We start from the raw sequence: 23,503 nt of genomic DNA on the forward strand, positions 1-23,503 counted from the left end.
ATGCCTATTGAATTTTCCTCAAAAAGATGTAAGTAACAACACTATCCATTGACCATCTAGCAATAGCGTTGCTATGAAAATGAGTCCCAAAAATTTAAAACTGCTGTAATATTTTATACTGCTTTTCTCACAAAAAAACATTGATGTTAGGAAGTGATTTTATTTTAAGAAAGACTGTCAGAGTTAAATTGCGTTATTCCATTGCAGCAGTTTGGTTATTTATTGTTTACCAATATTTAATCCAGGGTTCGTACGGGTCATGTAAATCCTGGAAAGTCATGGAAAAAAAATTAGCAAATTTCAGACCTGGAAAAGTCATGGAAAATTGAAATTTTCTTTTCAAGTCATGGAAATTTATTTGAAGTCATGGAAAAATGTCCTGACTGAAGAGAAAGTAACGGTAGCTAAAAGAGCATTAGAAATTTTGAGTGATTTAACAGCATTGCGCATAAAATCTATTAAAACTGAAAAATTGAACGATCCCAAAAACAAGTCTGAATTTTGAAATCTTATTGCATCCACTTCTGTTGTAGCCATTCATCTTTTTTTGCATTGTAATTTTACTACTTGGATTCATTTTTAATTTACTATTATTTTTAGCACTTCTGTAGAATCAATCTTGCAGATTTTTGATTTCGTCCACTCAAAAAATGCGATTCAATTACATTCAAGTTTTCCATCACTTGTAAAAACTTTATTATTAAACTTATCATAGTTTATCTTAAAATGAAGATCTTTAGTCAGGCACTAAGATACAGAAATAGGGGAATTCTAGTACACTCTAAAACAGTAGTACCCAACATGTGGCCTGCAAAACTAATCCCTGCTATTCACTGCTACGTTCAATGACAGGAATCAAAAACAATGTTCTGGAATTTCTGAACCTTTTTATTTATATGCATTTAAAAATGTGCAAATAAGTTAACAAGTAGTTATGAATCAGAAAATTTATTCATTACTAAAAGTTTTTTAAAAACAAATATCTGGTTTAGAAACATGACTTGACTAAAGAATGTGTCTTCACTTTAAAAAACGAAAATACTGTCATATTATGTGCATGGTTAAATGCGCAGTTGAGATTAAAAGGCAACTTTTGAACAGATCTATTGAAACTCAGTAATAACTCATTCAACCTTTGAGCCATTCATTATCATTCTGCCTGTTAATAAAATTAAGAGTAATCAAGAATCACTATATTCCATTTACTGTATTTTTACTTTGCTTTGAGATTTTAAATTTATGTGATGAAGACAAATAATAGATTTTTAGATATACACTGATAATTTTGCAATTACAAGTGCTTCGATGAGGTAGTGGCACTCACGTAGGAGTTTTGCTAATGCTTTTTTCTGAAAAAATTGACAAATTTGATATTAAATAGTACTATTCCCTTCTTGCAACAAGGTCATGAAAAATTTTATGAAGTCATGAAAAAGTCTTGGAAAAGTCATGGAATTTTTTCATCCAAATAGAGTATGAACCCTGTTAATCTTCACTTCCCTTTATGTAAAAATTCCAAATATACAGTAGACCCTCGTTCCACAGAAATGCTGCATAAATTGAGACCTAATACTTGTGTGAAAATAGGGGTTTGGTTCCGCAGATAAAAAAATACTTCATTCTAGTGATGACTAATTGTATAATAAGTTTAATGTGTACTTACATCGACTTTTACATACAACACATATAAAGGGAACGTAAATTAATTTTGTGTTTATAAAGAGGAGCTGGCTGTGGTAGTCTTTTGGCAGTCATTAAGAATTTTTCTCTGTGATTCTTTGCAGAGCATTAACGCATCCAGCGTCATTTCCTTGATAAAATCTTCCTTTACTAACAAATCAGAAAAAAGATTATTTCTATTGTCTATGAATGGTTCAAAATTTTCAATGTGAGCGTTTTTGGTTGTGTGTCACCGGAGTCGGTATCCTCGTTGGTTTTGACCTCCTTTGTCACTCCTAAAAGCTCTTCTTCCAGTGAGTTCTGAACTGAGCGAGTTTAATAACTTTACTTCTGGAAAGAGCTCCGTAACCAATCGCATAAAATGTCTCCAATGAATCAAGCTCGATTATTAGCACGCCAAAATGCAGTTTATTACGTGTAATCTGAAATCTTTAGGAGTCAAGAATTTGAAAGAGGGGCAAATGTTATCTGTTTGCATTGCCGCATCCACGTAAAATAAAATAAAGGTGTCGAATCTTAAACCGCATAAAATAAACCCGCGTGAAACGAGGGTCTACTGTAATGTAATATAAAAACTAAAGCTTGTAATTTTTAGTTTTTTGCCAACTAAAGGCAGTTATTGCCGCCCCTAAGCATTTCAATCATAAATGATCACATATTGAAAATATATTTGATTTTTTTTTCAGTAAATTCATCCAAAAAACCTTAAGTATTAACATCAAAATTATGCAAGTTATTATGAATGAAAAAAAAATATCTCAACCAATCAATTTTTTTTTAAATTGATAAATTAATAAAATGACATGTGAGCGTATGTTAATGTATATTTAATGTTTCAGAGAGACTCATTGGGAACAGTCTGTGTTGTATGTCCCTCCTGTAGCCGTTGAACAAGATACTATGGTATCTGGGAAGTTGTGGATACGTAAAGGCGAAGTGTATCATAGGTAAGCATGGTTTTGTTTTGCACGAAGATTCTCTTTAAGTTCAAAATTTTAGTTCAAAGTTTTTTTTTTAAAGGTGCTAGGTCCTATCAGATATGAAGGGTCTGATCAGAGGAAATGTGGGTCCAATCAAGAACCCTTCTCAAAATTCCAATCAATTAAAAGGGTTTCTCCATAAAATCTTGAAAAACCACAATGGACCTTTCATAAAATTCTGATTGACCAAATTGGACCTTTCATAAACTTATTTATAAACCTTTTGTGGTCTGTTTTACGATGGTCGTTTTTCCCTCCTGGTAAATCCAAAGAGATTATAAAATGGTACTGGTGTGTTTAGAGACTGTATTTTAAGTCTGTGAAAGTCTTATTGCAGTGTTGGATGCCGCTCAAGTAGGACCTGGATGAAATTTTTTTAATGTAAAACCAACGACAACATACGACCACAAAGGGTTGAAAAAACAGGGTAATCGAATCAGAGAAATCCAAGATATATTGTAACATTCATTTTGGTTGAAATTTTGAAATTTCACAAAATATTTTGATTTAAAACATAATAATTCACAAAAGCAGGTCCCAGTGAAAACTCCTGATCAGATCCCTGGATATATCTCATTTTTTCTTTCTTCACACATTCATTATGTACATTATGCTTCAGACTATTGTATCAGAATCTTTGGGACATGACTCAATATTAGGTCATGATAGTTTAAAAATGGGTCACAGCTTGCAACTGCTTATGTACAGTATACAACCAAAAGTATTTGGATACTTTCGAAAATTCACAATTTTATGGATTTCTCTGGAAAAAAAAAGAGACCAACTGTTCTGTAACTTTTGTCACATAAAAGGTATGCTCCAGCTGTCATTTTTCAATGAAAACTAAATCAACAATGCCCTTAGGGGACCAGTAACTCATTGAAGAAAACAAAAAGCTCTTTTAATCACCTTGCATTGTATATAACAGGAAATCAATTTAAGTTTTAGAAATTAGTTTTCCTACTATGTACAATTATTAGACTTTTTTTTATGAAAATAGCACTCATATTCCCTAAGATGTAAGCATTTCTTTCAAAAATAGCAACTTTGCTCGCATGTTTTCGACTCATAACACACAGAGTTTTCTGTCAAACTTTACCTAACTTTCAGCTTGTAACAGCATACAAGTGAAATATAATACTTGAATTAAAAAAAATTGTTTACAGCAATTAACTTGTCATCGTTGATGCACAGAAGATGGCAATTTATAACTTTTATAATTTAAAACCCAAATAAATGTAGGAACCCATTAAAAAGAATGCAGTTGAATGTGTTAAAACTTACACGGTGTCCTGAAAAAGACTGTTTTCAAAAATTTATAACAAGAAAATGGTTAATGATAAAAAAAATAATTCCTGCAGAAAATTCATGTGGTGGTCTGTAAATTGTTCCTCCCTAAGTTGTGAATTTTAATTCATAAATTTTATGATAGATGCCGCTGTAGATTGTAAGCCCGTAAATCAAAGATACTAAATTACATCATACGTTTTCAAAAAATGTTTTAAATAAACAAACTTGCATCTATATTTTCAAAATGTCTATCGTCGACTGCAATCACACGTTGTAATCGGGGCAAAAACACAGCGAATTTCAATTCCTCCTTTTTGGGAATGAATTACTATCTAATTCATAGGCTTACTATCTGAAGCGCAATCTGTTGGAAAAATTTGGAACTTATGGGAAAAAACTACGACCTATCACATGAATTTTCTGCAAGAATTTGTTTTTTTATTTTTATCATTAACTGTTTTCCCGTTACAAATTTTTGAAAACAGTCAAGTCTGTTTCAGGACACTCTGTAGAAAGATATCAGTGATCTAATGAGCTGTATTTTTATGATTACCGAAAGGGCGATGAATCACATAAGGGATTGTTCACAAGGGATTGCAAGCGTTGCCAATTTGTGAGCAATCCTTTACAATTCGTCCCCTATCCGAGAATGATTGAAAGTTGGCTAATGAGATTTGCTGATATCTTTGTAAATTTTTAAGATATTTAACTGGAACTTTTTTTTGAGAGTTTCCACCTATACTTGGGTTCGCAGCTGTAAAGGTCACTTACATCTTTTGCTCATGCACAGTGAAAAATTAATTGCTTTAAATGTTCATATTTCATCAAATTTTCATTTCAAATTTAAGTATTATATTTTTCTTGTACGCTGTTATGTTTTCTGAAAGTTTGGTAAAGTTTGACAGAAAGCACAGTGGGTTATGAGTCAAAAACATGTGAGCAAAGTTGAATTTTGTTGAACGAAATGCTTATATCTTTGTGAATATAAGCGATACTTTTACAAACATGTATTAAAGTATTGTACACAATGAGTAAACTAATATCTGAAATTTACAGCTATATAGGAAGAAGAATGATGAAAAAACTTTTGTTTCCCTCAATTTGTTGCTGGTCCCCAAAATGCGAGGGTGATTTAATTTTTTTTGGAAAATGACATCTGGAGCATATTTTTTATGTGACAAAAGTAACATAACAATTGATCTCTTATTTTTCAAGAAAATCCATAAAAGTAAGAATTTTTTAAAATGTCCCAATACTTTTGGCTACATAATATATATGAATACCTTTTGCATAAATGAATTGTGCTAGAACTTGCTAGAGCTTATTAGAAGTTTTACTCCTATAATTTTTTGAAAAGTTATATGAAGGTACCTGTGTTACACAAAGCTCAGCAGTTTACAAATTGTAACTTAAGTACATTTTTATTTGTAAATTTCACTATGCATATATTTGTTTCTCTAAAAACTAAAATTTTAAATATATGTATGTGATAGTATTTTTACTGAACATTTACTGCTTGAAGTGAAGTTTAGTGACCATAGGCTGTAACATGGTCAAAGAACAATGATTCATAATAGTGTATTGAATTACCTGTGAAATGTTACAGAGTGGTTCGGAAGTGGGCGTATCCCCCGTTTACTTTCAACCCTATGTTATACTTGATTTTGGAGAAATGAGCTGTGGCCAAGCGAAGGAAATAATTTCTAGCGCTTTGTCCAATATTCAGGGAAAATTACGCTCTTCACTTTAGAAATCGGATTTGTTAGTTAAACCCGTTCATATGTAACATTTTTGTCATAATTTCTGTAAATCGTTAAATATTTTCAATTTTACCAGCGAAGGAGCATTTTATCCATTTGAGCCAATAGCGTTCACAGACAGGTGGCGACATTCTCTTACTCGCTAGTAAGAGTGACGTTTTATCTCTTAACTCGTTTTTTTTACGCGCATCGTGACGTCATAGTCCACTTAAGTTGTAGGCAAGTATAGTTATGTTTGAATGTTTGTATACAATAGCTAAAGCTTGGCCATGGAGAGATGATGCCTGAAATGGAAGTGAAAACGGACACTGCATTTTGTAATAAGTAGAATCACCGGTAACGCTCTAGCAGTAAAGTTGCGTGTTCTCACTGGTCTTACACATTTCAAAAATGAAGTGATCGATTTCTGTTTCGAGCTCAACCGCCATTTCTCATGGTCAAGCTACACCTTGAAGTCTCAAGAGTCAAACTAGATTACCACACATGTCATAACAGAGGTGAATCTGTGCCATGTTCTCACATATGTCTTGCAGAGTTTCTGGGATTTAGAAATGTTTTGCCACAAAATATCTGAGAGAACATGGCACAGAATTCACTTGTGTTATGACATGTGTGGTAATCTAGTTTGACCCTTGAGACTTCAAGGTGTAGCTTGACCAAGAGAAATGGCGGTTGAACTCGAAACAGAAATGGATCACTTCATTTTGAAATGTGTAACACCAGCGAGAAGACGCAACTTTACTGCTAGAGCGTTACCGGTGATTCTACCTATTACAAAATGCAGCATCTGTTTTCACTTCCAGTTTAGGCATGATCTCTCCATGGTCAAGCTTTAGCAGCTGTATAACAAAAACATGAAAACATAATGTTGAAAATAAAAGGGGGGATGTGCACACTAGACCTCTGTATGAACTCACTTTTAATAATTTTTCTATGTAGGTTTTTGGACATAGAACTTGAATATGCCGTTTCTAGCACTGGAGAAAAGAGAAAAATGAAGTTTAAAATGAAAGATTAATGTAATTAATTTATACCTTCAATTTTAATAAAAATTGTTTTTTCCCTTATTTGTATTTGTTGTTGATTGCCTGAACTGTTTCACTCTTTCCATCCCAAATTTGTTGCTTTAATTGATGCTGATGTTTTTTTGGAAAAGATTTAGGTATGCTATCAATTAGTCTTTACCTACCAAGCATACCCTCCTGTAACACTATGCAGCCAAAAACCCTTCAGAGGGCTTCTAACATATTTCTTGCTGATTCTCATGTAAAATGTCCACCTGAATCCAAATATGGCCACCGTTTTTTGGAAATGGCGCCTCCCAATTTTTTTTTAAATTTTGACCGTTTCATAGCTGTTATTTTTATTTGGAGGGGAAGGATGCATTATATTAGCTACTATCACTCTTCTGAGGGACTAGAGAGGTGCAAAGTTCATAAGTATGTACATTTATATCAAGTTGGGAGACTCATGGTCGTATTCCCCCCTAAAATATTTCAAAAAATCATCTAAGCCATTTTTTTTTTTTAGAGGTTTGTTTTACAATTTTTGCACTTATTTTTCAGCATAAAACCCAGAGTACAGGACTCACTCGTACAAGCTCCATATCTGAAAAAGCTTCATGTTGTAAAATAAGTAAATAAATTTTGGAAGCATTGCATGTTGGAGTCACATGGTAGATCTTCAGTAAAGAACCTCCTGCATTATTCAAGTTTCATTAAAAAATTTAATGTATATTTATATTTCTAAGAACAATGAAGCCAGTGCATCCTCAGAAATATAAAAATTAATGCTACTTCATAAGCATACCTAAGTTCATTTTTAATTATAATCGTGTCTGGGAACATAAATAATACAGGAAGGTTCTTTACTGAAGATCTTCCATGTGACTCCAGCATGCAATGCTTCCAAAACTTATTTACTTATTTTACAACATGAAGCTTTTTCAGACATGGAGCTCCTAGGAGTGAGTCCTGTACTGAGTTATAAATGCAAAAATTGTAAAACAAACCCCCAGAAAAAAAAAGATTGGTTTTGATAATTTTTGAAATTTTTTAGGTGGGGATATGAGTCTCCCAACTTGATCTAAATGTGCATACTTTTGAAATCAGCATCTCTCTAGCCCTCAGAAGAGTGTTAACGGCTAATATGAGGCTCCCTTGCTCTCCAAATTAAAATAATGGCTATGAAGTCGTTGAAAACTGAAAAAAAATTAGGGAGGCGCCATTTCTAAAAAGTAGGACCTGATGGGGGGAAAACAGTGGTCATATTTGGATTCATGGGGTCATTTCACGTAAGATTCAGCAAAAATAATGCCAGAAGCATTTTGAAGGGTTTTTTTTTTTTTTTTTGCTGCAGTGTAATTAGTACTAAATTTGTGTCAGAAATCCCTGGGGTGCTTACTCGTAAGCCACACCCCATTTTCTGTGAATTCACCACCAGTAATTACACAAAAAAACCTATCCTCTAGAAATCAAACTGAACTAGTATACTGGCGATAGATTCCTTTACGATTTGGGACGTTGCTTAAGAGTGTGCAAACCCTGGATTTTCAAAAGTAATTTGATACTAATTTTGAAGGGAATGATTGGTAAATAAATGCAGCACCCTGAAATCTAAAAAAATGATTAAAACAAAATCATAATATTATCAGTATTGATAATCAGTACAAAAGTAATTAAATAGAGCAACCAATTTAGGATGGAAGATTGTTAGTATCACAAATGAGACAGCGAGAAGCAAAGGGATGTAAGTGGACATTTTCAAGTTTTGATTAAAACACGTTTAAAGATAATGTCCTAGGTAGACTTTCATTGAAAAGTTTCCAGAAACCACTACAACAGCACCTACTAGGGCTACTAGTACTATCTCCTGCCCCAAGATAGAGGAGAGGATTACCTACTATGTGTACTGGTTATCTCCAAATTTTTAATTTTGCCACTTACATCCCTTTGCTTTTCACCGATTCCATTTTAGTTGTACAAAATTCAATTTACAGTAAACATTTTTTATTTACATATCAAACAGATGGTGACAAAAAACACTTTTTCAATAAGTTCTTCATTGCTCGAGTTTCACATTATAGCTATTTTCTGTACAACAAAGTCAACTGTTCATTGCAGTACGCTTTGATAATCATTCTGATAATTGCAGGCTTTGGTAAACGCTTTAAGTTTATCTTAAAGTAATCTTAAGTAAAATGCTTAAGAATTTTCATATGTTTTGATGTTTGAATTTCCTTTTTAAAACTTTTCATTTTGTTCATTTGCTTCTCAATTATATTAAATCTCTATAATTCAACACGCTATACACCTGAACACAAAAACATAAATTTAAAGATTGGCCAACCATTTTAGAGCCACAAACAGCTTCTATAAGAAATAATAATGGTCATGATAACAAATGTTAAAACAGAAAAAGATTAAAATTAGTTTTGTAACTAAATTATTTATCCAATCATAACAGTAATAATAATTAGTTAAATAACTGGTAAAATTGAAGTAGGAATTCCAAATTAATTTTCGCGGGTAAGCAATTATGTATCATCACATTAAATTTCAAAAACAGTCTACCTATTGTTGTGTGTAAATTTTAAAAACAGCCAATCTATTTAATACAGCTACAAAACTATTGTTTTATCTTTTCAAAAATACTCAAACAATTGTTACCCGCTTGCCTTTATCAGTATTATTTTATGCACTGCTTCGTATTGAGTTTATGTAAAACATTTTACACATACATACCTACTTCAGTTCAAATTTTAGATAGATCGTCCGTTTTGTAGTTAGTGATCAATTATTGAGGTTTACCAAACATTTCTGCTTGCTGATGGAGTTGAAATAATAAATAGCAACCTAATATAGATTCCTCTTTTTTTTTACAATATACATATTTAATTTAACATTTGTTAGTGCTAGGAACTAAAGCATTCACTTTGTGCATATAATACTGCGTCGTGGACGGTCGGAAACAGGAATTCTCTACTGACTGTATTAAAGAATCCTTGGCTTTCTAAACTCTCTAACACTGGCTCTGAAATGACACAAATATAAGCTGCTTTAAAATCAAGTTTGCACTATAACATAGTTTCTGGTAAATTAATATCTTCAACACAATTTCACTCACATTTCTTTTCAACTTTTAAATGTGTAAAATTAAATGATCAGGTTTGACCAGTAGCGCAACAATAGGGTCTAGAGCCCCTGACGAGCTAAAGAAATTGCACCCCCCCCCCCAGGGTTACCCACATGGGAAATCACCGGAGGTCATTTTGACCTCCAAAAAAACTTTTTTTTTTGGAACATTTTGATTAGTTGAATCAACAAATAGGAGGCAGTATTGTAATTTGTTTCGAATTTTCTTTTTTAGAATTGTTTTCAATGATGCCCAATGTTCCTTCTCAGTAGATGTTATGTAAGTGTCTCTAACTCTTTTTTTTTTTTTTTTTTTTGGCAAGTTTTTTTTTTTTTTTTTTTTTTTTTTTCATTTTTTAAAGCATTTTTCAAATTCTATGATAAAAAAAAAAAGAAAATCTTAATTTTATTTTTAATCAGTTGAAATACCACATCCCAGGCGAAAGTCACTCCTGCCAACCCCTAGTTTCACTACTGGGTTTGACTAAGGCCCCTACAGTGGAGGAGCCGACGCATCTGCCATTTTGGAGCAAACTTGATCCAGTGTTTCGTAGCGTTAGCATTGCTGCCGATGTTTACATGTCTTTAGCATGTGTTAAGTTGAGTCAAATGGATGGTTGTTCGGCTGTTAATTGTGTAAACAGCTCCACAAAAGGATTTCGGCTCTTCAGATTTCCAGTAGAAGCAGAAAGAAAAAAGAAATGGATAAATAATGGCACGCGAAGTGACTGGCAGATTGGAAACGACGCCAACTGTTTCCAAAATTTCGCCAATGTTCACCTACGCTCTCCGACTCTCTCGTTCCCTGTTTGGCGATGGATTGCCAATAATGGAAGCTTTCCCTGTTGTACGCTTGCTCCAAAATGGCGGATGCGTCGGCCTCTCCGGTTATAGGGGCTCTAGGTTTGACTAGGCAACATTGATAGGAAAATAGAGTAGACGCCGCTTAATGTGATCACTTTGGGACAAATACAGTTTGATAACAAATACCAAATAAGAATCTAAGGACAAAATGATGTTTTTTTTTTCAATTAAGAAGCATTGATTTTTACAACTGAAAATTAAAACTACACGCAGTTTTAAATTATAAATGACTAAATTAATAAAATGGAACAACTCTTTCTTCCATCAGTTAAACCATCCGTCCGTTGCTACTCAGTCTTTTTGCCCAATTAAAAAGCAAGATCTTCTGTTTTCGCTGCATTAACGGACCGTTTACTCGCGCATCCTTATCTCTGATATTCGCAAATCACAGTTTCAAAGCAGATTCAACTTCACCATTTTTTCCAGCACGATTTCCTTTGTTGTATAAATCTTCATTTAGCTTCAATTTGTTTTCAATCTTGTCACCATTTTTTAGTAGCTTGTGATACAAAACATATTCACATTTTTTTAAGGATATTTTTGATTGAAACATAAAACACATATTGAAAAAAAAAACATGGAATGCAAAACATCAACAAAAGAAAAATAATCAGCTCTCAGACATCAATGCCATATCACCAGTAACCAGTACCGTAGATAGGGTAAAAATGAGTGGGAAACTTATCAAAAGAAAAGTGATCTGAAAACAATTTACATTATTATTTCCCTTACATTTTTTTAGAATAGAAGGAAAAATAATTCAGGGAAATGGTGTCCCCTCCCAACTATAGCACTAAGTGTGTGACACCTTTTAAACACTTAACGTACAATCTCAACCTCAATAACAAGAACACTATTGAATTCTGCAACTGTTTTCTATAAGTACTTTAACTAATAAATCTTACCTTGAACACAAGCAATGTATATCACAATATTATTTACAGCAAATTCTCTCATGACCTAGAAAACAAATTTATTCTATTAGTTTCAAAAAAGGAGCAGTGTACGAACATACAGAAAATTCTCACTTATCCAAACTAAGAATATGCTTAATCTTGAAATTTCAAAAAAATTGCATGAGGATGAAGCAGTATCTTTAAATTTAAAAGTATGGTATATTAGATAGCATGAGGGGCAGGGCTGGATTTATATAAGCTAGCCCTAATAGCGCATGACGTACAACGATATCGTAAAAATTACCAATGCTATATCGCTGCGTCATCGGGTCAGGATATAAAACGATGTCTAATCCAACAGAGCATGTGCTATTGTGACAATATCGTTTACGCATCATTGTAACGATAACACTAGCTTCATTGTGCAGTCATCGTCGCCCATAGTTACGATAGCTTCCTATATCATTTACACGTCATTGTAACGATAACATAAGCGTCATCGTGTCGCGATGAGAAAAGTGTGAATTTTCAAAAATGTGAATTTTTTATATTTTTATTGGATTATTTTTGATTTATTCCATTTTATTCATAAAATAACGGTACAGCATTGAAATATGACCATTATAAGCACTTTTATAAAATGTTTCTCGTGATATCGTGACGACGACGTGCTATACAGTGAAAACAATATACGATATCGGGTACATGAAACGATATACAGCAATGACGTTTAGATGACGCCACGATATCGTGTGCTACTAGAGTAGGCAAGCTATGGCTTAGCCCCCCCCCCCCCCCCAACTTTCGGAATACTGCATGTTGCATGATTCCTTCCAAAAAAAGAAAAGAAAAGTACTTGAAAGAATAAATTTAATTTTCTAGTGCTTGAAAATCTTGAAAAATTGGAAAAGTGTGGCTACAAACTACAAATGAAAGGGGGTTGCTAATACAGTAAAACCTGTCTACAACAATACTGTTGGGACCTATAAAAAGCATTGTTGTAGACAGGTTATCGTTATAGACAGGTTTATTGTTATAGACAGTATTGTTATACACAGGTTTCACTGTATATGAATGAGGGAAGGAATGCTAATATATGTCAAATTCAGCTCCTTTCCTGCATGAAAAATTTCTTGTTTGATGTCTTGCTATTTGTTTTATTCCGAATGCAGTATTTTGGAAAAAATTTTGTTGTTGCTTGCTTTTATCTTACTTCTACTTCATATTATCAATCTGTTTTGCATGAAAAAAAAATTTTTTTTCAGAACATCTATTCTTTTAGATTTCTTCTCCACTTGTAATTGAAAAAAAAAAGTTGTCATGAGAAATCAAAAGTTTATTTTTTCTTTTAAACTAAAAATAACCATTTCTTACAAAGTTAGAACAATACTGTAAAAATTTACAATCAAGTACTAAAATATCAGACACTGGAAAGTACAAATGAAGTGCCTTAAATAATTTTAATTGTTTTAGAGTTCTTGAAAATAATTAGATAAGTCTTTGAAAATCCTAAGCAAAGTGGGCACCAAATTTATTTCTTATCAAGTGTATAAATTATGAATTGTCCAAATGTGCAGTATGTTACTCCTGTTACCTATTTCCTAAATCTCTACACCATTTCTTTTAAAGCATTTTTTTTTACTATTGATCATTTTATATTTAACTAGCAAAAATACCCGGCGTTGCCTGGGTCAGTAATAATTATTAGAAAAAATCGTTACTTGCTTTTGTTTTCTGTTTTAAGTAAAAGAATTTGAAACACATCTTTTTGACGTGATTAAAAATCGAGTTTCTTCCTTACCCATAAAACTAAAATAGCAATAAGTATAAAGAACAAAGTAGTATTGATTTAGAAACGAAAGCACTATATTTAAGCATATACAAATTTCCAAAACATGAAATTAATCTTCTCATGGTTAAAAAGATTAATCTGTTGATACTTTTTTTTTAACATGGAGTCTAAAACCTTCTCTGTATGGCTAATGAAGTACGAAGTGATTAAAAAAAAGTAGCTGCGCTCGTAATCCTCTTATACTTGCTTTAGTGATTTCGGGAAATTTCAATCATTGTGGCTCTTGGTGCGATTTTACCGAATTTGCGAAAGTCGTTTCGGGGTACCTTCGATGATGCTCCCCCATTCTTTCCTTACTTTGTAAAACGATATGATATTAATTTTCGTTACAGAGATATCGTCGCCAGATGCTGATATATTTTTGGTCACCATAAAATGGCGCTAAACAGTTTCATCCGAAATGTTACCAAAATAAGTAATAAAATTTGGTGATTGTTTGAAATTGTGCAAAAAGGAAAATTAATGGAAGTTTGTGTGCTGTTTACGGATTTGCCTAATTTAGTTGCTGGATTATTTGACACAGTAAAAAAAGTCTTTTGAAAATTCTTTGATTGGCGATATTTTGTTTACATGGTGAAGTCTGAGAAACATTATGACGTAGTCTTCGGCTTCAAAAACAGCAACGTTGAAAAAACTGCCAAATGCATCAGCTACGGAAATCTTTCTGCAAAAATTTTGGCGATCTGCTGGTTGATTGGATAATGAGTAAGCGTTCAGTCAGCATAAATAATAATAAAAACCATTAATTACATTAAAGTTCCGTTTAAGTGGAAAATGATCAGCCAAATCATGTATTATTTGCCAATCTTGTGCAAAAATCTGACTTCAAGATTTGACTTGAGAAAAGCCTTGAACAGTCATGAAAAGCAAAGATAGTCAACAATACAACAATTGTCGCTATCGACAGGGAGTTGAGATGATACACTAAATACTGTATTGAGTTGAGGAAAGCCTTCGAACATGGAACGAAAAAGCTCATAACTCGTTTTTTATTCTACTTAAAAATTTCGAACAGGTGCCATCTTCAGCAGAAAAATCAGAGCTTTCGATGGACATATAATGTAAATATGTGCAAGTATTTTTTCATCCCAATATTAGAGAATTTGTACAAAAATTGTGTTTTATTGCCCCCCTAAGGGGGTTTTGCCCCCCATAACGGGACGAAAACTACCCTATGTGTTATTATGATGCATAAGCTATATTATTGTAAAGTTTCATCAAAATCCGTTCAGTAGTTTTTGCGTGAAAGAGTAACAAACATCCATCCATACATCCATACATCCATACATCCATACAGACAAACTTTCGCATATATAATATTAGTAAGATTCATTGTTGACATTTAATTCATTAATCATTAATTTAATTTATCGTTACTGTTGAAAACAGTACATTTTTTTGGAAATTATTTTCTTTTTTAAACTAGAATCGGGGGGAATCCAAAACACTAACACCCCCCCCCCCCAAATGAAAACAAAAATTTACAAATTTTTGAAATACTTAAAGGTTCAACCGAGGTGTGGGGATGAAGCTCCTGAAGTAAAATTAGTTACTTTTTACGTTGTACGTTTTCAATTTCAATACTTGCTGGTTTTCTATTATTATTATTTTATCTTTTAAATACTCATCGCCTCTTACAAATTTAAAGGGCCTTACAGGAGAAAAATCGCACCTTTGGGGTGCGATCACCCTACGCTTGGGAACAACTGTTATAGTTAATTGTATTTTTTTATTTTATAATGTTAGTAACTTATTAATAACTTACAATAAGCATGGTAAAAATCCATAAATTCCCTTTAATGGAACTTACTTGTAGGAGCATTGCCACGCCTCCCGAATCCATGTATGCCACCGCAGACAGCTCCACTATAATCACTCTTAGAAAGTCGTACTTATAAGTGTTCTGGAAGGTCAGTTGATCTTCTTCTTCCAACATCTTTTTTTTCTCGTTCTGAAACAATAGAAACTCGATGAGCAATTTAAACAAGTACAAGAAAAATCTGTTTTGTTACTAGCAGTACCCCCACCGCGATGCCCGTGCTAAAAATTTAATAGAAGTACGTTGAATAAAAAAAAAAAAAACCAAGCCCCCCCCCTCATTTGATGTGAAATAATCATTTTTCTTCAACTGAAATGCATACAGACCTTTTCAAAAAACTTATTAAAGTCTCTTAGGAATTTAAAACTATTCGCCAAAACACATACAAAGATAGCCTGCAGCAACCAGCTGGTTCGCCTTTTATGCAAGCAGCTTCAAAGGGGGGGGGGGGTGTACTCTCATTGCCCCCTTTATCGAAAAATAACAAAAAGCACGTACATTTTTATGTGATTTTTGTTTTTCAAAGTCGAGCGGGGTTGGGGGGGGCATTGATCACCCGTTGAAGTTCCTTAAATAAGCCTATCTATCTCTTACTGACCATCTACAAATTTCGACCTCTATATTTATCTATCGACCTATCTCTCTATACGATCTATGCATATCTACCTCTGATGGTAATTAACAATCTTTTTCAATGTATATAAAACAAAGATCATGCAAAAACCGCGCGCTTTATTTATTTAATTAAAATAGCACCAAAAAAACCCCCCCATTGTGTGCAAAAGATAAAAGGAAAACCTTACTGCTTTTAATGAATCAAATACACACAAATATGTAATGTTAAATAACAGCAATACTAGATGAGAGGGGGGGGGGGAAATGAACAAAATTACTACATAAAAAAAAAGCAAAAGCAAGCGCTGTAGTTGGATCATGTGGTCATGACGTAATGACCATCGTAAATTGAAGATTGCTAAAAACTTCTGCTACGCTTGGAGAAGTCGTGCTGTGCTCCGCATTAAAAAAATTGTAAAAAAAAAAAAATTTATTTTTTGCGTATTTTTGAAAACTTTTTTCCTAAAGAAGGTGAAATGTTTTTACTATTACATAGTTTAATTTTAGAAAAGAGGCCTTTATACTTTTTGTGGGATGAGTTAAGAAAAAAAATTAAACTCAGGAAAAAATGCAAAATAAAGGGGTTTTTTTTAATTATAAAACATAGAAAATTTGCTCTATTTGCAAAAACTTTTTTTTCGTCTTGCTTAAAATTAAATTTTCTACATTTTAGTACAAAAAATATTTTTCTGGTGCAATTGGTTCGGGATCTGTATGTAGTGTAAAACAGACTAAAAACTGCTAAAAATCACATAAAACATTGAATAACTGTTTTTCTAATTAAAATGTCAATTATAGCCTATAACCTTCCTCAATAAATGGACTATTCAACACAAAAAGAATCTTTCAATTCGAACCAGTAGTTCCTGCAAACAAACTAACTCTTCAGCTTTATATTAGTACTAGTGGTACCCGCACGGCTTTGCCCGTAATAGAAAATTAAAAGGTCTTTTGGTTCGCCTGCATATTTACAAATAATGTATGGTGAATTTTCTCGCCAATTGGCTTGTGCCCATGTTACGGTTCCACGTTATGATAATTTCGTAATTTACTCGTCCATCTTATGAGAATTTTGTTCTGAAAATTGGAATAGAAAAAGAACCACATCGAATTTTCGAAAAATCGCTTCGAGGTGCACACCCCCATGCTACAAACTAACTTTGTGCCAAATTTCATGAAAATCCGCAGAACGGTCTAGGCGCTATGCGCGTCACAGACATCCTGACAGACAGAGGGACTTTCAGCTTTATTATTAGTAACTAGTGATACCCGCACGGCTTCGCCCGCAATAGAAAAATCAAAAGGTCTTTTGGTTCGCCTGTATATTTACAAATAATGTATGGTGAATTTTCTCGCCAGTTGGCTTGTACCGACATTACGGTTCCACGTTATGATAATTTCGTATCTCGCCAATTGGCTTGTGCCCATGTTACGGTTCCACGTTACGATAATTTCGTAATTTATGATATTTTTTTTCTTAAAATTGGAATAAAAAAAGAACCACATCGAATTTTCGAAAAATCGCTTCGAGGTGCACACCCCCATGCTACATACTAACTTTGTGCCAAATTTCATGAAAATCGGCCGAACGGTTTAAGCGCTATGCGCGTCACAGACATCCTACGGACATCCTACAGACATCCTACAGACATCCAGACATCTAGACATCCTCCGGACAGAGAGACTTTCAGCTTTATTATTAGTAACTAGTGGCACCCGCACGGCTTCGCCCGTAATAGAAAAATTAAAGGTCTTTTGGTTCGCTTGTATATTTACAAATGATGTATGGTGAATTTTCTCGCCAATTGGCTTGTACCGACGTTACAGTTCCACGTTATGATAATTTCGTATCTCGCCAATTGGCTTGTGCCCATGTTACGATTCCACGTTATGATAATTTCGTAATTTATGATAGTTTTTTTTTTCTTAAAATTTGAATAAAAAAAGAACCACATCGAATTTTCGAAAAATCGCTTCGAGGTGCACACCCCCATGCTACATACTAACTTTGTGCCAAATTTCATGAAAATCGGCCGAACGGTTTAAGCGCTATGCGCGTCACAGACATCCTACGGACATCCTTACAGACATCCTACAGACATCCTCCGGACAGAGAGACTTACTGCTTTATTATTAGTAAAGAAGATTAGTATAGATTGAAAACTGGAGTGACAACTCAGAGATTTGTTTCAGCAGACAGTGAAATGTGCAAAAAACAAACAAATAAATAAAATAAAAGGAAGCCCGGAAGTCGTCTTTCCAGAGTTTGAGTACGCCACCTTTCGGTGATTTAAGAAATTAGTCAAAAAGGTAAAATATTCAGTGGTTGCACAGACGAGGCAGCTCGGTATTGGACAATTCGCTCAGGGGCTCGGTCACGGTTTTACCTCTTTCAGTAGTCATTAGTCGGAGACTACAGCGCCTCCTATCGTTTATTTGAATTGAAAATCTGCCTAACCGATGGTGTGTCAACTGTTCATTTGGTTTTTCAACTGCAGGTATTTAAATTCCTCAGGGAGAGCTAACTGATTGTTTGATTGCATTTAAAAATGAACCACGTGACTTATTTTTACTCCATTTTAATGTCATTTCCCCATTATTGGAAATTTTAATGTGATTCAGTTGTTTACTCTCTAAATATTACCAACAGTGGCCAAATTGAAACCAAAGTTAAAATTAAAAAAAAAAAAATCGCCAAATTTGCCGCCAAGTTGGCGACAAAACTTGGCGACCAAAAGACTGGCGATCTATCGCCAAGTGTCCGATAAATTATAACACCACTTGAGTTTATATCGAAATAACAATAATTTCGCCCCAAAAAGGGGCAAAAGATCCCCCTTGGGAACATCCGAATGAAACCAAAAGGGAAGATGCACAACTAGGTCCCACTAGGAGTCTACGTACCAAATTTCAACTTTCTTGTACATACCGTTTTTGAGTTATGCGAGATACATACATACGTACATACAGACGTCACGAGAAAATTCGTTGTAATTAACTCGGGGGTCGTCAAAATGGATATTTCGGGTGTCTGTAGGTTCCTAGACATATATCCACGTGTGGGCGGGTCGAAGAAAAAACTCAACATTCATTCGGGGGTGAGAAAAATGGAAATTAAGGCCGATTTTTGAGTGAAAAATTTTTCGCGAATACACTTCCTTTTTTTGTAAAAGGAAGTAAAAAAAGCTTTTTATTTAATAATCGCTGGAATATATATACATTTGAATATGGGAAGGTTTTCTGCCTTCTTTACAGTTACGTAAGAAGAGCTGAGAAAAGGGAAAAATGAAGAGAAAACAGGATTTATAAGATTTTCCGATGAAGCACTATTCCGAAATCTGGAATATACAGTTAAACAAAGGAAGAATTTCGTGCAAATAAGCATTTCATCCTTTGTTTAGATTAGAACATTTTTTTCAAAAGACTCCTGTGAACAAAAAGAGGAGTTTAGGAGTTACGAAAGAGTGGTAGAGAAAGTGGATTTTTTTTTTTTAATCCGCCGCTACTTGTGGACTACTACATATTTTTTAATGCATTTTAGTGACATCACGTAAATCAAGTGCAGACATTAAAAAAAAAAATCATAATAATAAATAAAACTTAATTTTACTATCGAGAATACCGTACGATGATATATTTTACAGTCCCGGAATGTGCTGTTTTAACACAAGTATACAGTATTTCCGAAAATTTGGCTCTTCCCAAATCGGAAATTTCTTTCAAAAAAACAACTGAAACTATAATTCCAGCTAACATAACATATGATATTTCATTCAACTCTAATAAAACTAAAATGTACTTACTTGTTCATTTTGATATTTTACTTCTGCCTCTGGACTCGAGCTATTAAAAAAAAATGCATTTATTAACTAGAAAACCGTGAAAAAATGAAAGTATTTACTGTTAAACAAAGGTATTACACAATAATATGGTATGAGTGGAATATACTCGTAAAAGTTGTCCGTTTAAATACAAAAATCAGTGCCAAAACTGAGCATGTGTAATCTTGGGAAGGGGGGAGGGTATTTATTGCAAAACAGAAAGATACCTCTTTGGCGGGGGTATTTTTGTGTAAAGATTACAATTGGAAAAGAAAGAAAGAAATTCCCGGACATTTAGTGGCATCCCTTATGAGTTTCTTTTTCTTTTTTTTATCATATGAGGCAGTGAAAAGCAAAGGGATGTAAGTGACAAAATTAAAAATTTGGAGATAACCAGTACACATGGTAGGTGAACATCTCCTCGGTTTTGGGGCAGGAACTAGTACTAGTAGCCCTGGTAGGTGCTGCACTACAGCATGATTTAGAAAAAAATCAATGAAAAACTTCCTAGGATCTGATCTTCAAACGCGTTTTACTCAAAACTTGAAAATGACCACTTACATCGCTTTGCTTCTGGTGCCTCATACCAAATACTCCCCAAACAAAAACTAAAAGACCAACGTGTAGTTTGGTTCCTATAACTTGAACTACAATGTACAATGGATTAAACTTTTCCATTTATTGAAAAAGAGGTGAGGGAAGCTGGCTTAGCTCGGCAATAACGTACTACGAGAGTTATTTGCTTTGTGCCGCTTCTATCTTTCCAAGTCGAAATGAAGTAGTTAAGGTCCGACGTCTTTTCACCAAAGTCACACTAGAGACTAGAACATAGCATGAGAAATTTGATTGCGCAGTTTGATCACGAGAAACGTTTTTTGAGACTAATAATTATCTTAAAAATAAATTAACTCAAAATAAAATTTTAGAAAATAACGAACATTAAAGTCAGTGCAAGACCAAGATGTTTGTAGCGACACTAAAAGAGAAATTATTGTAATAAAGAGGCTTTCATTAGTCATCAAAAATATTAGTTGTTTTGTTAAAGTTTTTCCCATTTTCATTTCATCAGTAACAACTAAGCACAAGTTAGTATGAGAAATGAAATAAAACAGTCAACAAGGTTTTTTTTTTTAGAATATTCTATGCATTAGCGAAAAATACTGCCGCTTGTTCTATGTTTATTATTCTAAGTTGTGGCAAAATTAAACTAGTATGTTGTGGCCATCACGAAACTTTCTTCTATATTTTTCTTTTTTTTTTTTCTGATCCCTCCCCATGCTTGACGAGGAAGCAATATTCCCAACAAAAACAAAATGACACATGCAAAAACTTGACGACTATCCCAATGTCTGAATTATTGCAAAAGCAAAGCAAAGAGCGAAAAATGAAAGTTATTTTAAAAGCCTTGCTTGAATGAATTACAAATATTTTATTTGTTAACAAACATAAGATGGCAACAGTTCAAAATTTTAAATCATTGAGATAATATTTCCTATCATTTCCATACAATTAAAATCACGAGAAATACGCAGACGACAATCTATTACGATTTATCTTTCTTATTGTTGCATTAATAAAAATATTTTTATTCGCAAAAAAAAAAAAAAAAAAATCAACACCTCTTGGAGCGATCGGCGTCAAAATAGAACCAAAGCCTGTTTACATATGGATTCACATATATTCCAAATTTCAACCAGAACGTAGCATTACTTCTTGAGATAGGGCACTCAAAATGGAAAAAAAGAACGGGTGATTGCGCTACCCCCCTTTTAGCTGTTGACACAAAAATAAAATCAGTTCTTATACCCACTAAGGGCTACTTGTCGATAAATTTTTCTTTCATTCCATTCATTATTTCTTGAGATACAGCAGTCACAATTGACGACAAAAAACGTTCTACAGCTCAACCCCCGTTTGAGTTATTGACACCAAAATTGAATCAGCACCTGTTCCTGGTAATACCAACATATGGACCAAATTTTGTTTGATTCCGCCAGTAACTTCCTGAGGAATAGCAAGCACGCCTAACTCGAAAAACGTCCCATTGCTCCACCCCCCTTGGAGGAATTCGCGCCAAAAACTAATGGGCACAAGTTCACATAGGGGCACATATGTGTACTAAATTTCGTTCGATTTCATGCGGTAGTTTTTGTTGTAGAGCGGCCACAAAAAACTGGTCACACACAGACGTGACACACATACATACACACACACACACACACACATACATACACACACACAGACAGACAGACATTTTCCAAAAATGGTCGAAATGGACTCAGCACACCTCAAAACGTTCGAATCCGTCAAAATTCGAAATTCGAAAATTTGCACGAATCCAATACTTTCTTCTATATATTAGATATAGAAGAAAGTAAAAATTGGAGATAACCAGTACAAATAGTAGGTGAACCCCTCGTCTGTCTTGGTGTAAGAGATGGTACTAATAGCCCTGGTAGTTGCTACTATACAGCATGATTTAGAAAAAAATTCAGTGAAAGCCTACCTAGGATGTTATCCTTAAACACGTTTTACTAAAAACTTGAAAATGTCGTACATCCCTTTGCTTCTCACTTTTTCAAATGCATATTGGAAAAAAACGAAAATGTTTAATTCATCTAATAATAACCCCATAAGATTTGATAAATATTTACCTTTGTGCTGAAAAGTAAAGTAAGAAATAACGTCAAAAAGCACAATTTGCAGATTAATACAGACACGTGTTTCGGCGTTTAAAGGAACGCCTTTTTCAATGCCAAATAAATGAGCTTTTATGGATGAAACTTTTGTCGGATGTCTTTTCATCCATAAGCTCATTTCTTTCGCACTGAAAAAGGCGTTCCTTGCAACGCCGAAACACGTGTCTGCAGTAATCTGCAATTTGTGCTTTTTGACGTTGTTATTTCTTACTTTACACACAAGATTTGTTTGAGAAAGTAATCAGTTTGACGCTGCTTTAAAAATATCGCTTACCTTTGTTGAAAACTAATGTGATGAAATATTTGGGATCTAAAATAGTCCCTGTTTCCAAAATAAATAGATGCTCCAAAATGGAAAATCTTTACCCCAGGAATTTCTGTCACCTGGAAAAACACAATTTACTCAGATTTCTAATCTTTTAGTAATTAGAAAACATGCATAAAATACACCGCCAGCTCAGTCATTCCATCCGAGCACTGCAGGTTCGTGCTTTTTAGCACTCATCAACCCGGAATAGGAAGCAACTGAGCTGGAGGCGGAAAACCTCTTAAAGAAGCCAAGAGAGCCAAACAAACTGGTAGCTGCATAAAATACACCAACAAGCTCAGTCATTTCCAGCCGAGGACTGCAGTTTCGTGCTTATTAGCACTCATCAGGCATAGGAAAGTGACTGAGCCGGAGATGGAAAACCTCTTAAGGAAGCCAAGAGTGCCAAACAAACTGGTAGCTAATATAGAATTAGCACAGACCAGACGATGGTTCAGTTCGAATTGAACCGAATGGTTCGGTTCAATTCGAACTGAACTATTGCTTCGGTCATTCGTCAGACGATGGTTCAGACGATGGTTCAGTTCGAATTGAACCGAATGGTTCGGTTCAATTCGAACTGAACTATTGCTTCGGTCACTCTTCTATTCTGTGCTAATTCTATATTAGCTACCAGTTTGTTTGGCACTCTTGGCTTCCTTAAGAGGTTTTCCCATCTCCGGCTCGGTCACTTTCCTATGCCGGGCGGATGAGTGCTAATAAGCACGAAATTGCAGTCCTCGGCTGGAAATGACTGAGCTGGTGGTGTATTTCTGCTTTAGCCCTG

General features: G+C 34.0%; 1 protein-coding gene and 1 long non-coding RNA gene across 2 annotated transcripts in view; one reads left to right on the plus strand and one right to left on the minus strand.

The window, feature by feature from the left end:
• The first annotated feature begins 2,519 nt into the window (after positions 1 to 2,519).
• LOC129229241 (uncharacterized) lies at positions 2,520 to 6,777 on the plus strand. Its single transcript, XR_008581074.1, has 2 exons — positions 2,520 to 2,627; positions 6,650 to 6,777. It is a non-coding gene; the product is annotated as an uncharacterized LOC129229241 (long non-coding RNA).
• A 1,967-nt stretch (positions 6,778 to 8,744) lies between these two features.
• LOC129229239 (sulfate transporter-like) overlaps positions 8,745 to 23,503 on the minus strand; it is a 107,782-nt gene continuing 93,023 nt past the window's right edge. Inside the window, exons 15-19 of the mRNA XM_054863504.1 lie at positions 22,684 to 22,793; positions 19,693 to 19,732; positions 15,266 to 15,406; positions 11,613 to 11,667; positions 8,745 to 9,742 (exon numbers count right to left, since the gene is read on the minus strand). Of these exons, the coding sequence (XP_054719479.1) occupies positions 9,624 to 9,742; positions 11,613 to 11,667; positions 15,266 to 15,406; positions 19,693 to 19,732; positions 22,684 to 22,793 (465 nt within the window). The 3' untranslated portion in view covers positions 8,745 to 9,623. The remainder of the gene's footprint in view (positions 9,743 to 11,612; positions 11,668 to 15,265; positions 15,407 to 19,692; positions 19,733 to 22,683; positions 22,794 to 23,503) is intronic.

Source organism: Uloborus diversus, chromosome 9 (assembly GCF_026930045.1).
Source record: "Uloborus diversus isolate 005 chromosome 9, Udiv.v.3.1, whole genome shotgun sequence".
In the NCBI taxonomy this organism is placed as follows: Eukaryota; Metazoa; Arthropoda; class Arachnida; order Araneae; family Uloboridae; genus Uloborus; species Uloborus diversus.